The sequence below is a fragment of the Chrysochloris asiatica genome, unplaced genomic scaffold (genome assembly GCF_000296735.1).
Source record: "Chrysochloris asiatica unplaced genomic scaffold, ChrAsi1.0 scaffold00161, whole genome shotgun sequence".
NCBI classification, from domain to species: domain Eukaryota; kingdom Metazoa; phylum Chordata; class Mammalia; order Afrosoricida; family Chrysochloridae; genus Chrysochloris; species Chrysochloris asiatica.
Window position 1 is genome coordinate 4,690,703 of NW_006408679.1, and position 13,224 is coordinate 4,703,926.

General features: G+C 38.9%; 1 protein-coding gene across 1 annotated transcript in view; it reads right to left on the bottom strand.

Annotated features, from left to right (window-relative positions):
• DNAH14 (dynein, axonemal, heavy chain 14) overlaps nucleotides 1–13,224 on the bottom strand; it is a 641,625-nt gene that overhangs the window by 496,331 nt on the left and 132,070 nt on the right. The window contains 2 exon segments of the mRNA XM_006871162.1: nucleotides 336–456; nucleotides 2,965–3,245. Coding sequence (XP_006871224.1) covers nucleotides 336–456; nucleotides 2,965–3,245 — 402 coding nt within the window.

Genomic DNA, 13,224 nt, shown 5'->3' on the forward strand with positions numbered 1-13,224 from the left:
CTGATCTTGCAGTTCAAAAGGCTTTGCAGTCTGGTGCCTTAACCCGCAGAGCCACAGCAGGACTCCCTTGTTGCTGGTGGTAAAAACTACGTCAAGGCGTCTCAGCTTGTACTGGCTTGTGCCTTGATGGGCGGGCCTGAGCCTCGGAGGTTGGGCAGAGGACTAGCCTAGGCAGAGGGGGTGGAGGGCGGGGTTAGTGGCTGCAGGCAGATGGCGTCCCTGTCTGACGACATCAAATAATGCCTCTCTCTGTCTCCCTGAGCCATGGGCACCCAACCCGCCCTACATCCATGCCGACAACGCCTCCCATGGCAATGAGGGCCCCCCCCCCCCACGAAGACCGTGCCAGTTCCTGTGGCCCCACCCGCTCTCCGGGCACGCTCACCTTCCGAACTAGTCCACTCAAGCCCCGCGCCCCAAGCTCCGCAGTGGGTGGGCGCAGTCCCGGAGTGGGAGCTGAGTGCAGGCAAGTGTAAGCTCAAAATGCCCACAACTCCCCAGCAGCTTGATCCTTCAAAAAAGCAAGTCCACAGTGTTGAAGGCTAAAGTCCTACGTTTGCCCAAAGGCTGTCTGCCTACCAGGCAGGCGCCCCCACCCCCAACCCCGTGCGATGCCACCCACACCTTCCCTGGAGCCTGAGCACCTGTGCTGCCCAGCCAGGGAAGCGCCGGAAGTCCTCTCCTGTCCATGGTATATTTAATATTCTTTGTCAACATAATAATTCAAAAACATCAATTCTTCTTCAGTCTTCCTTATTCGTTGTCCAGCTTTCACATACATATGAAGTGTTTGAAAATACCATGGCCAGGCACACCTTAGTCCTCAAAGTGACATGTTTGCTTTCAAAAACCAAAAAACAATTTAAAGAAGTATTTTGCATATTTTGCAGAAGATGGACCCAATGCAATATGTTGTTTAATTTGCTGCTTCCATGAGCACTGATTGTAGATGTAAGCCAAATTAAACCCTTGAAAACTTCAATCTTTTCTCTGGTTATCATGAGGTTTCTATTGGTTCTATTGGGAGAATTGTTGATTTCCCATGTTGAGCTGTAATCCATTAAAGGCTGTATACTTTGATCTTCATCAATATATGGTTCAAGTTCTCTTGACTTTCAGCAAGTAAAGTTGTGTCATCTGCATATCACAAGGTGTTAATAGGTCTTCATTCAATCCTGATGCAGTGTTCTTCATTAAGTCCAGCTTCTTGGATTATTTGCTCAACATATAGATTGAATAATTTTGGTGAGAGGATACAACCCTAATGGACACCTTTCTTGATTTTAAACCATGCAGCTACCTCTTGGTCTATGTACAGGTTATTTATGAACACAATGAAGTGTTCTGGAAATCTCATTCTTTGCAATGTTTTATATTATTTGTTATGCTTGAATGCCATTTCATAATCAATGAAGTGCAGACAAACATCTTTCTGGTATTTGCTGCATTCGGCCAAGATCCATCTGATATCAGCAATGATATATATATCATTATATGTCCTCTTCTGAATCTGGTTTGAATGCCTTGTTGATGTAACTGCTACAACCATCTTTGAATTACCTTCAGAAATTGCAAATTGATCATTTCTGTGCTATGGTGAGTTACCGTTCTTTGGAATGAACATGCATATGGATTACTTCCAACCTAATTCACTGTACCATATTGATTTTCAAGAGCTATTTACTTTTTATCAGAACAACTTCCTGAAACCTAAGTTTGCAAAAATAAGAAGTTACTGAAAGATATGTGGCTTGATCTAAGGTTAAAATTGTGAACTACTCCGAGATGGTAGTTTGCTTAGTGCTTGATATAAATTTCTGTTATTTCTTCAAAAATGAAAAAATTTTGCAGCACTCTGTGAGTTCCCTATGATGGCTTGGAGCATCTTAGTCCTTGGGTATCATGACTCTAGACTTACTAAGTCTTTTTAAAATCCTACTTCTTTTTTGTTCACTTACTTTTCTAAATATGTTCTCCCACTATTTCATTTTCACTTTTAAAGAGAGGCAATAAAAAGTAGTAATGACATACTATACTTTTCCAAGATGATAATTCATAAACATGGCATATATTCTCTCAGACCTTTCAGAAAGTATATAATTAATGAAAGTAAAAATGACATAAGGATATACGTTGTTGTTAATGTGCTGTGGAGTCGGCTTTGACTCAGACTGACCCTGTATAGTGTTTATGAGGCTGTATGAATGCATACATATAAAATATTCAGGAAAGATACTAATTTGTATCTAACTACTCTATTTTCCTAACAGTTTAAAAGGAAACTGTCATGCATAAAGTAAGGAAACTTATGCTAACTGTACAATGTCTTTAAAAATTAAATTTTCTTGTGAATTAAAGACCTTAAATGATGCAGGTCATATATTTATTTTTCAGTGAAAAGTTTTTTCAGAGGAAATCTTTAGAAAGAAATGAATTCATTACATTCATTTTAGGAATTTTATACATGACCTCCTATCACCAAGGTTTGTGGGCTTTATTTTTCAATACTTTTAAAATTTCATTAATTGATTCTGGGTAGGAGGAGGAAGTTCTGAGTTATAGAATTGTTTGGAAGTGTTCTTTAATGCATGTCCTAACTTAGTTTGTTCCAGGATTGACAGGAGAAAGAAGAGGCTTGAGAGAGAACTGATTTCATTACCCACTGAAAATGGTTTCCCCTTTGCCTTCATGACAAAGAGAAAATACAGACATGGAAATTGCATAGTCCAGGTCAGGAAGATAAAACAGAAAGAAGTAAGAATGAAGGTAAGTGATAGCAGATAAATGAAACAAGAAAGCACAGGAATACATTTCTGAAATTGCTGCAGTTTCCTTAGTTTCTGTAAATGCCAGAAAATTAAAACTTTGAGTTTGACAAAGTTTGAAATAGAGAATCAGTTTACCTAGAAATAAGTATGTGAGAAGTAATTATTTCATTTAGAATTAAAATTTAGATGGACCTACCTTGTCCATTCAAAATCTTCTGCATTGAAGATATTTTTAAGTAGTAGATTTCTCACTATATCCCTACAGTAAACACAAAGGGTAAGCAATGCTCCGAGTAAGGCATTTGTTCGAGAGTTACTGATGTTCAGCACTACCAGATCTGAAACTTCTTTTAGATGATCTATCACACCAACATAGACTTTTTCCAAATCTTCTTTTGAATGAGAACTCATAAAACTTTTGATACAATCGTTATAAAACATGATCTGGGTCTGAAAGATAAAATAGAAATATGATCACTGAAGCACAGATTTTTTTAAATTAAAACATTTTCATGATATAGATGTTGTGTATGTATACATGTGAGTGCATTTGTGCATACTGAGAATCTATACATTTATATATATTTAAGGGTTAAATATTGAAGTTTTAAATATCTGTGGGAGCCTTCTTAAGTATATGAAAGTATATTTATCATTAATATTTATACTTTCTAAATCTTGTAGTCTTAACTCATTCATTCACCACTAGGATAAATAATAACCTGGAACCTTAACAACAGTATAAAACTCCAAGAATGAAATTACTGCCTCTATTAAATTCAGAAGTAATATACCTAGAACATGTCATTTCTATAGTCTTAATGATCTAAAAGTGTATTTAACAGATGTTATTTGACATAGCAACCCTGAATAGGGTTTCTAAGGAGTGGCTGGTGACTTTTAACTGCCAACCTTGTGGTTTAGACCAACTTTGTGATTGAGTGCTTATCCTACAATGTCACACCAGGACACCATTGCCCTACAAGCTTAGAGGCATACTAAACATATTAGTTGAATCAGCCAATGGTCAACATGGGATTTGGTAATTAACATAAACTGGGACAATTAACAGGGGTTTGTAAAGCAGGCAATGCCTGAGTGAATCTTGAAGGATAAATTCAAGTTGTTTAGGTGAGTGTAGAAGTAGAGCAAATAGCATGTACAAAGATTTAGAGACACACGATTATGATCTATTTGGAACACTGCATCTAGTTTGAAAAGTTGAGAAGTGATGAAATAAATGAAACAGATCATTAAGGGGTTAAAATATAATATTTGAGTTATTTTCATGGAAGATAGCTAAATACTTTTTTAAAAGTAGAAGAATTCAAATTCAATTTGCCTACTAGAAAGATCCCTCCTGGAAACGTTATAGAGAATGGTTTGGAGTATGAAAGTAATAGTGACTTTGGGGAAGAACAAGAAAATTATTTGAAAAGCTATGAAAAAGGGCTACCAAATTGGCGTCAGATTGATTCTGGAAGGTAATGGAGAGAGATTTTCCAGAATGGCTTATAGACTTCTTTTTTGTACAATTGGATGAATTGTGATTTCAGTCACATAGCACCTACCAAAGAGAGGGCATGCTGGGGTAAAAGGGCTTAATGGATTTACTTTGGGATATATTGGTTTCAAAGTATCCAAGAAACTTATCTGTGAGTTTGTCAGACTGTTGTTGCTTAAGGCTTTCTGTGACACTAGAAGCAATGCAGTAGTTGTTTCACCCACAGTGGAAAAGTTTCAGTGGAGTTTCCAGACTAAGAAGGAATAGGGAGTCTATTTCTGAGGGATTAACCCATGAAAATCTTATGAATAGCAGTGAAGAATTGTCTGATATAGTGTAGGAAGCTGAACACCTCAGGTTGGAAGGCGCTGGAATTATGATTGAGGATGAGCTGCTTCCTCAAAGTCTGAATGACATGGGTGGAGCCAAGCTTTCAGGATCTTCACTTGCTGATAGGGCATGACTCAAAAATGAGAAGAAAAAGCAGCAAGTACCCATTAATAATCAGAATGAGAAATATATAAAATATGAATCTAGGAAAATTGAAAGTCATAAAAAATGGAATGGAACACATAATGATCCATATTCAAGGGATTCATGAGCTGAAATGGACAGGTATTGGACATTTTGAATCTGACAGTGGTATAGTTTCTTATTCTGAGGAGAAATTCAAGATGAATGGTAACACATATATCATCAAAAAGAATATTTCAAGATCTATCTTGAAATACAATGTTGTCTGTGATAAGATACACCTAGATGGGAAACCAGTTAATACCACTATTACTCAAATTTACACAACAACCACCAAAGCCAGTGATGAAGAAATTAAAGAATTCTACCAACTTCTTCAGTCTGAAATTGATCAAACATGCAATCAAGACGCATTCATAATTACTGGTGCTTGGAATGTGAAAATTGGAAACAAAGAAGATGGATCTGTAGTTGGAAAATATGGACTTGGTGATAGAAATGATGCTGGAGATCACATGATAGAATTTTGTAAGGTCGGTGATTTATTTATTGCAAATACCTTTTAGAGCAACATAAATGGTGACTATAAATGTGGAACTTGTCAGAAGGAATATACAGGAATCAAGTTGACCACATCTGTGGGAAGAGCTGAGCTCATCAGCCAAAACAAGGCCAAGTGTTGACTGAGGAATAGACTATCAATTCCTATTTGGACAGAGCAAACTCTGGCTGAAGCTGAAGAAAATTAAAACAAGTCCACAAGAACCAAAATATGACCTTGAACATGTCATCTGAATTTAGAAATCATATCAAGTATAGATTGGATAAATTAGATAGTAATGTCTGAAGACCAGAAGAGTTGTGGAATGACATCAAGAATATAACACAGGAAGACAGCAAAAAGTCATTAAGAAGACAAGCAAGAAAGAAAAGACCAAAATGGATGTTAGAAGAGACACTGAAACTTGCTCTTGAACTTAGAGAAGCTAAAGAGACTGGAAAACATGATGAAGGAAAAGAGCTGAACAGACTTTTCAAAAGGTAGCTTGAGAAATGTGCACAGATAGGGAGTTACAAAATCAAAAGGGAAGAACAATGCTAAGGATTTCTCAAACTGAAACTTATCAAACTAAAGGAAAAAAAAAATCCAAGTCTCTGGTTGCATATCGAAAGATTCTACATACAAAATATTAAATGAAGCAGGAAATATCAAAAGGAGATGGAAGTATAAGCCACCACATAACATGGATGAACCTTGAGGACATTATGCTGAGTGAAATTAGTCAGTCACAAATGAAGAAATACTGCATAAGACTATTATTGTAAAAGCTTAAGAAAAATTACCCACACTAAAAGGGAACCCCCCCTACTGTGTTGGTTACTAGGGGTGGGAGTCGGGGGAAGGGGAGAGAGGGGAAGGTAGAGCACAGGGTAGGGAATAGACACAAGATAGTTAAGGTGTTGGGAGGGATAATACATAAGAAGGGGGAGGGGAATGGAAGAATAAGCAGATAGGAGAACATTTAGGCAGGTTTGCATTGACTAAATGGGACAGAGGTAAATAGTGATGTTTGCTCAACCTAGAAACAACAAAGCTCTGTGATACAGGGATTGAGGCATAGTCCGAATGGGTAAAAGAGGGGAAATAATGTTAAGATGCTTGACTGTCTTATGAATCTTGATTTCCCTTGCCTACTATGGTAAAATAGACACTTGAGGGGGAGACAAAGGAATAGCCAGAAACATGACTATAGAAAGCTTGTAAGCTGTCTTCAGCCTATAATTGATTAGAATACCTAAAAGGGGGCTAGCAGTTGCCCAGTGTAAGAGGCTCCTTGCAGAGCCTTTGTAGTGTAAAAGACCATAGATGGAATCCTGAACCTCATCCAGAATCTTCTGAGGTGGGAAATTTCCACTTGAAAAAAGAAGCAGATCAGCCTGGAGCAGTCAGAGGAACATACAATACTTGTTAAAAGAAAGAACAGCAGGAAAAATTAAAAGTAATAACAGCAGATTGATTGAATACTACCAGAACAAGCAAGTTGTTCGCCAGGGTGCCATCAAAGCAAGCAATCAAATCCCTTCAGGACAAACCCCCTTCCAAGACTGAAACTCAGAGGGAATACACGAGCAGGCATGTAATCTTGCTGGTGACCATGTTGGTCTGCTGATGAGGGGAAGTGGGGGAAAAGCAGCAATGAAGATGTGGGCTGAGTCCGACCACATTAAATAGACTCCCGTCAACCTGGAGAGATACCTGGTTGGCCAGCAGTATGGTGAGACCTAGGGACTCCTGAGCCTTGGACAGGGACATAGCCACAGAGGGCTAGAGTGGAGAGTGATGCATCCATCTGGTATGGAAGGGAGATGCACAAGAACACCCATACTTGCAGATAGTACCCAATTCACCTAGCTTCAATGGCTGCGTGATCAGAACTCAACTAGAGGAAGAAAGAAGAGAGAAAAAAAAAAGTGTAACCTGCTATAATTTGATGAATTTGACCTATACTTACAGATGCAGTAGCTTTAAATAGGGAAGGAATCTTCACAACAAGGATCATTCCCACCCCCTCTGTGCACAGGGTTGATATGGATGGGCAACTTAGACATTGGCTACCTAAAATGGGGGGTGCTATAAAGGCACGAAGTGACTGACTTACAAGTTTTCAAGAAGAGTTTAGTTTAAAAGGTGATGGGGAAGGTAGAATCCCTAATGAGTGTTTTTCAACCTATCTAGAAGGGGCTGGTGAAAGGAGATGGGGATAAGAGTCTGTGGTTCAACAGTGAGTAATTGTTATCAGGACTGATTGTGATTGTTGCAAATGTAAAGGTAGATGTTTTGTATCTAAAAGAGGAGAGTGGCTGATCTTGCAGTCCAAGAGCGGAGGACCCTGAGACCATTGAAAGAGAAGAGCTGGAGTAGAGTGCAGGACTCTATTCAGAGAAGCAGAGATGCCAGAGATGGAGGGATGATGACGTGGAAAGATAGAGCGGCAGGGACTGTAGACTCATGAAGGGAGAGGGGCTGTGTGTTGGCGTCCGGGGGGCAAGCCTGCAGGTTATGTTCTTTGATTGTTTGAATGATTATATATTCCTGAGTGCTTTGGTGTACATTCAAAAACAACAACAAAGAAACAGAAGGAATAAAAGAAAATGCTGTTGAATGGTGACACACACAGAGAGAGGGGATTGTAATCGTCACAGTGAAACAAAATCTAATAGGAGGAGTGTGAGCTGATGTTCTCCCATGTAAACTATCACTCAATTCACAATAAAAACCTAAAAAAAAAAAGAAAAGATGGAAGGATACACTACTTATGTCTTCAAGTGAGCTACACTGCAGAATAAGCACTAGACTGCTAACAACAAGGGACAGAAAGCTGTGACACTGGGGGAGTGGCAAGGGAGCAGCAGCAGCAGAACTAAGAACCAGAGCATGAGACAGAGCAGTGGACTTCCTCAGTGGACGTCCTAGTCCACTGAGCAAGTGAGGACTCTATCAGCACCTTGGGATGGAGTTGTCACTGCTGCTGGTGTCCATCCTCAGCTACAGTAGTAGTCCTAGTGTGGGTACTGCTGGGTAGGGACTAATTTTGTCTTCAACTTGTACCAAATCCCAAACCTGAAAGAGCTAGAAGAGGGTCTACTCTATACCATCAGTGACTACATCAGCAGCCCAGATGGCAGCCACATAAAATTCTCAGAGAGGCAAGTCTGATGGGGGAGTGACAGACTTCTGGAGCTCCAGAGAGGAGGAGGCTCCTGACTTAACTCTGATAGTTTTCGAGGTCTGACCTAGCCCCTTACTGTAGAAAATGAGAGGTCTTCTCTGGCTGCATCAACAGCCTGTAGCATGAGAGTCCTAGGAACAGCCAGGTCTCTAGGTATTGAGAAGGAGGAGTACAGAAACAAAACAGAAGACCATTTCCTGGGAATGAAGAACTGTTTCCCAGGAAGCCTCTGAACCACAGGAGAAACCACAGGTGTCCAGGAGAGCAAAGCCCTGCTCAGCTCAGTCTAATATGGGTGACTCCAGAGGGGAGCTCTTCACTGGGTGCCCAGTCACTTCTCCTTGCAGGGCTGACACCAGGTACTGGGAAAACAGTAATATCTTCAATAAGGTCAAGTCATGTGGAAACAGATATATTTCAGACTTAATATTTCTACCTTCCTACCAGAAGTCAACTTCTTCCTATGAGTGGAAGATTGAACTTGGGCCTACTCTGTCCTGTCTACCTCTGTATATTGTGTCACCCTGAACAAAGCCCTGTCTCCTACCCAGGCCTATTTTCCCTGTATTGATCAGCCTGAGTACCTCCCAAACATGGCCAGTTCCCAGCTTTGAAACAAAGAAAGAAAAAGAAGATAGAAGGAATACATAGAATCACTGTACCAAAAAAATCTACCATTCAGAAGATACCATATGATCAAGAACTGATGGTACTGAACGATGAAGTCTGAGCTACACTGAAGGAATTAGTGAAAAACAAGGCACCAGAAAATACAATACCAATAGCAATATTTTAATAAACTAATACAGTGCTGGAAGATAACTACCTGGCCAATTGACTGGAAAAGATCCATATTTGTACCCATTCCGAAAAAAGATGATCCAAATAGAATGCAGAAATCATGAAACAATACCATTAATATCACAGGCAAGTAAAATTTTGCTAAAGATAATTTTTAAATGATTGCATCAGCCATAGACAAGGAACTGACAGAAATTCAAGTTGGATTCAGAAGAGGATGTGGAATAAGGGCTATCAGTGCTGATGTCAAATGGTTTTTGGCTGAAAACAGAGAATACCAGAAAAATATTTACTTGTGTTTTATTGACTATACAAAGACATTTGATTTAGTGGGTGTTAACAAACTATGGATAACATTTTGATAAACAGGAATTCCAGAAAACTCAAGCACTATTAAGCTCATGCAGAACCTGTGCATAGAACAAGATGTTCTTGTCAAGCAAACAAACAAAAAAAGGAAATGTCCCTATGAAGTGAGGATAGTTAGACTTCGTCTCACATAGTTTAGACATGTTATCAGTAGGTACAAGTGTCTGAAAATCATGCTTAGTAAAGTAGAGGGACCAACAAGGTGGATTAAAACAGTGGTGGCAAAAATGGGCTCAAACAATAGGAATGGGTAAGGGATTAGATTCCAAATAAGTAAAAATTTAACAATACCCCCAAACCCAACCAATTGCCCTCAACTTGATTCTAATTCATAGAGACTCTATAGGATAGAGTATAACAGTGTCATAGGTTATATAAAGTATACATTTTTAGGGAAACCGATTGCCAAATCTTTTTCCTGAGGATCAACTTGTGGGTACCAACACTGACCTTATGTCTAGCAGCCAAGCAGGATACCACTGTGCCATCAGGGCTCCTTTAATTACTAGAACTTGGATAAATTAATATTGAAATTCTCTCAGTGTTCAATCTATGCAGACATTTCATCACCCACTCTCCACTGGACTCTCTTTTTACACTTAACTCAGAGACAACTCAGTCAAGTACTATATATGAGAGTCCAAGGAACAGGGGAATTGTACATTTCATCTTGGTATGGGAAATTAACAGGAGAGAGGACACACTTGGAAAAATTTTGGCAATGTATGTTCAATGACTGAAGTTGAAGTCTATCATAGATTATTTCTGGTAATACAATACCAATGACTTCTTATTGTTAAGTATGTTTAGAGCACCAGCAATCTGGAGATGATCCTTTCTTAGTAAAATAAATTTGATTACCAGAATTCCTGTTAAACCATAGAAATATGCCTATTGATTCATTCTAACTTTTGTTGGCCCGGCACACAATAACCTAAACAAGTCATTCAGTTTAAGATATGAGTGTTTTGATTATCAGTATTCAATCAAATGGGCAACAAAGGGAACTATGGAGATTTGAGAATTATAATTTGTGTCCATGATTACAGATTATCTTTAAAATACTTGAAATGTTTGGTTTGTTTTTCAGACTCATAGCAACCCTGTATAGCACTTCCAATATGCAGCTGGTGGGTTTGAACCACCGACCTTGTGGTTCAAACTGACCTTCTGGTCCAGTGCTTATACTATAGCACCACACAAAGTAAAAAGATTCAATGTTATTTTAAATTTGAGTAGAGAACTACAAGGCCAATATTTTAAAAATACTCTATAGCAACTTTTGACAACATGGCCTCTACCTTCACCACTCCAGGGAAACTACTGATTCTGAGGTTTATGCTAACCCTCCAGATTGACTGACAGAGTGGAGTTTTCAGACCCCTCTTGTTGTCGTTGTTGTTAAGTATCGTGGAGTCGGTTCCAACTCGCAGTGACCCTGCACAGGGTGTCCAAGGCTGCAAATCTTTATGGGAGCAGAAAATCTCATCTTTCACCCACAGAACAGCTGGTAGTTTCCAACTGCTGACCTTGAGGTTAGCAGCCCGATTTGTAACCACTACAGTATCAGAGCTCCTTTACACCTCTCTAGAACATTTAAAAATCATGACTGTTCACTTTTCTAGGAAAAAAAAAAAAATCAAGCAAACAAACAAAAAAAGATCTCTGTTTTCCCTATTTTTCATGACCATTCTTAAAATTTTCCTTCCCCGCCCCACCCCCCAGCTACTCTTTCTCAGTCCTCTTCATGGATTCCTTTCCTCTGCCTACTCCTTAAATGTTGGTGTTTCTTGGGGTCTTTCCTTGTCCCTGTTCTCAGTTTCTGCACGTTCAACCATCTCCTGGCTTTAACCACTGTTCAAAACAACTTTTTTGGCTTTTTTGATAGTCCACTTCCCTAGTTACCCTTCTATTTTTGAGTTCCAGAACATCAATAGATAGAAAATATACATTGTAGGCAGAATAATGGCTGCAAAGATATTCTTATCCTAACCACAGGATCTGTGAATATGTTATTTTACCTAGCCAAAGGGATTTCCAGATGTGATTAAATTAAGGACCTCCTGGATTATCTAGGTGCCTGCAATCTAATTGCACATGCTTTAAAAATCAGAGAACCTTTTCTGGCTATGAGCATAGGAAGATACAACAACTGAAGAATGATCAGAGAGATGAAATCTTGCTGGTTTTGAAGATGGAGGAAGAGGCCACTAGCCATGAAGCACAGGTGACCTCTAAAAGCTAGAGATGGCAAGATAATGGATTTTTCTCTAGAGAATCCCCAAAGATATCAGCTTTGTTCATATCTTGATTTAAAACCAGTAAAATTTACGTTGGAATTCTAACCTATGGAACTGTAGGATAATAAATTTATGTTAAGATACAACGTTGTGGTAATTTTTTTTAAATGGCAGCAACAGAAAATGAATACAATGTAATACTGTGTCATCCCTTGAAAGCAATTTTTGGTTTACTTTCAACATTTTATTATGATTATTTTCAAAATTATATATGCAAATTGATGGAAGTATTCCATTACTAGCTATATAAATTTAACTTTAACTCCATATTTACTTCCCATATATCCATTCATCAGTATCACCGTTCTGATACATTTCAAAGTAAGTTACAGATATCATTATTCTTCATAATGGTTTATTTTTAAAAAATCACTTTCTTGGTAATATAGGCACAAATTCATTACAGATTAACTTACCACAGTGAGTACCACTTGTCCTGGATGAGATACCACCCATATGGAAAAATTTTGACAGTTCCAGTCTTCAACTCCATGACTTACAAGTCTACAAACAAAAAGTTTTATTATATTATTTATACTTACATCATTGATTATGGTCATTTAATTTATGATCAAGCATGTCAAGATCACAGGGGAAATTTTCTTTTAATACCGCTCACTTTTGTTCAAATTTAGGTATATGTAGGGGACCAAATGCAATGTTGTGGTGCTGTAGGATAAGCACTGGACTGCTAGCTGAAAGGTAGGTAGCTCAAACCCACCAGTCATTCCTTGAGACCCTATGCAGCGTCACTGTGAGTCATAACTGACTCTACGGCACTTAACAACAACATTGGGACCAAGTAGGGTTAAAGAGACTAATTGTCATTGTTTGCTGCCCTTGCGTAGAGTTCAACTCATAGTGACCACATGTGATAGAACTGAACTGCCCTGTAGTGTTTCCTAGGCTGTAATCATTATGGGGACAAAAATCACTAGGCCTTCCTCTGAGAAACTGTGGGGTGAGTTTAAAAAGTCAACCTTTCAGTTAGCAGGTGAAGACTTAACTATTGTGCCACTGTTGTTGTTGTTAAGTGCCAATGAGTTGGCTATGAGTTTGAACTGCCAACCTTGTGCTCCAGTCCTTATCTACAGAACCACACCAGGACTCCATTGTAACACTAGTTGGTTGGTTATTTGCCGTGGAGTCGGTTCCGACTCACAGCGACCCTGTAACACTGTTTTGTTGTTGTTAGGTGCCATCAAGTCGGTACAGACTCATAGCGACCTGTAACACTAGGTCTCCTGAAAAGAGCCTTAATTCATACTTAATACATA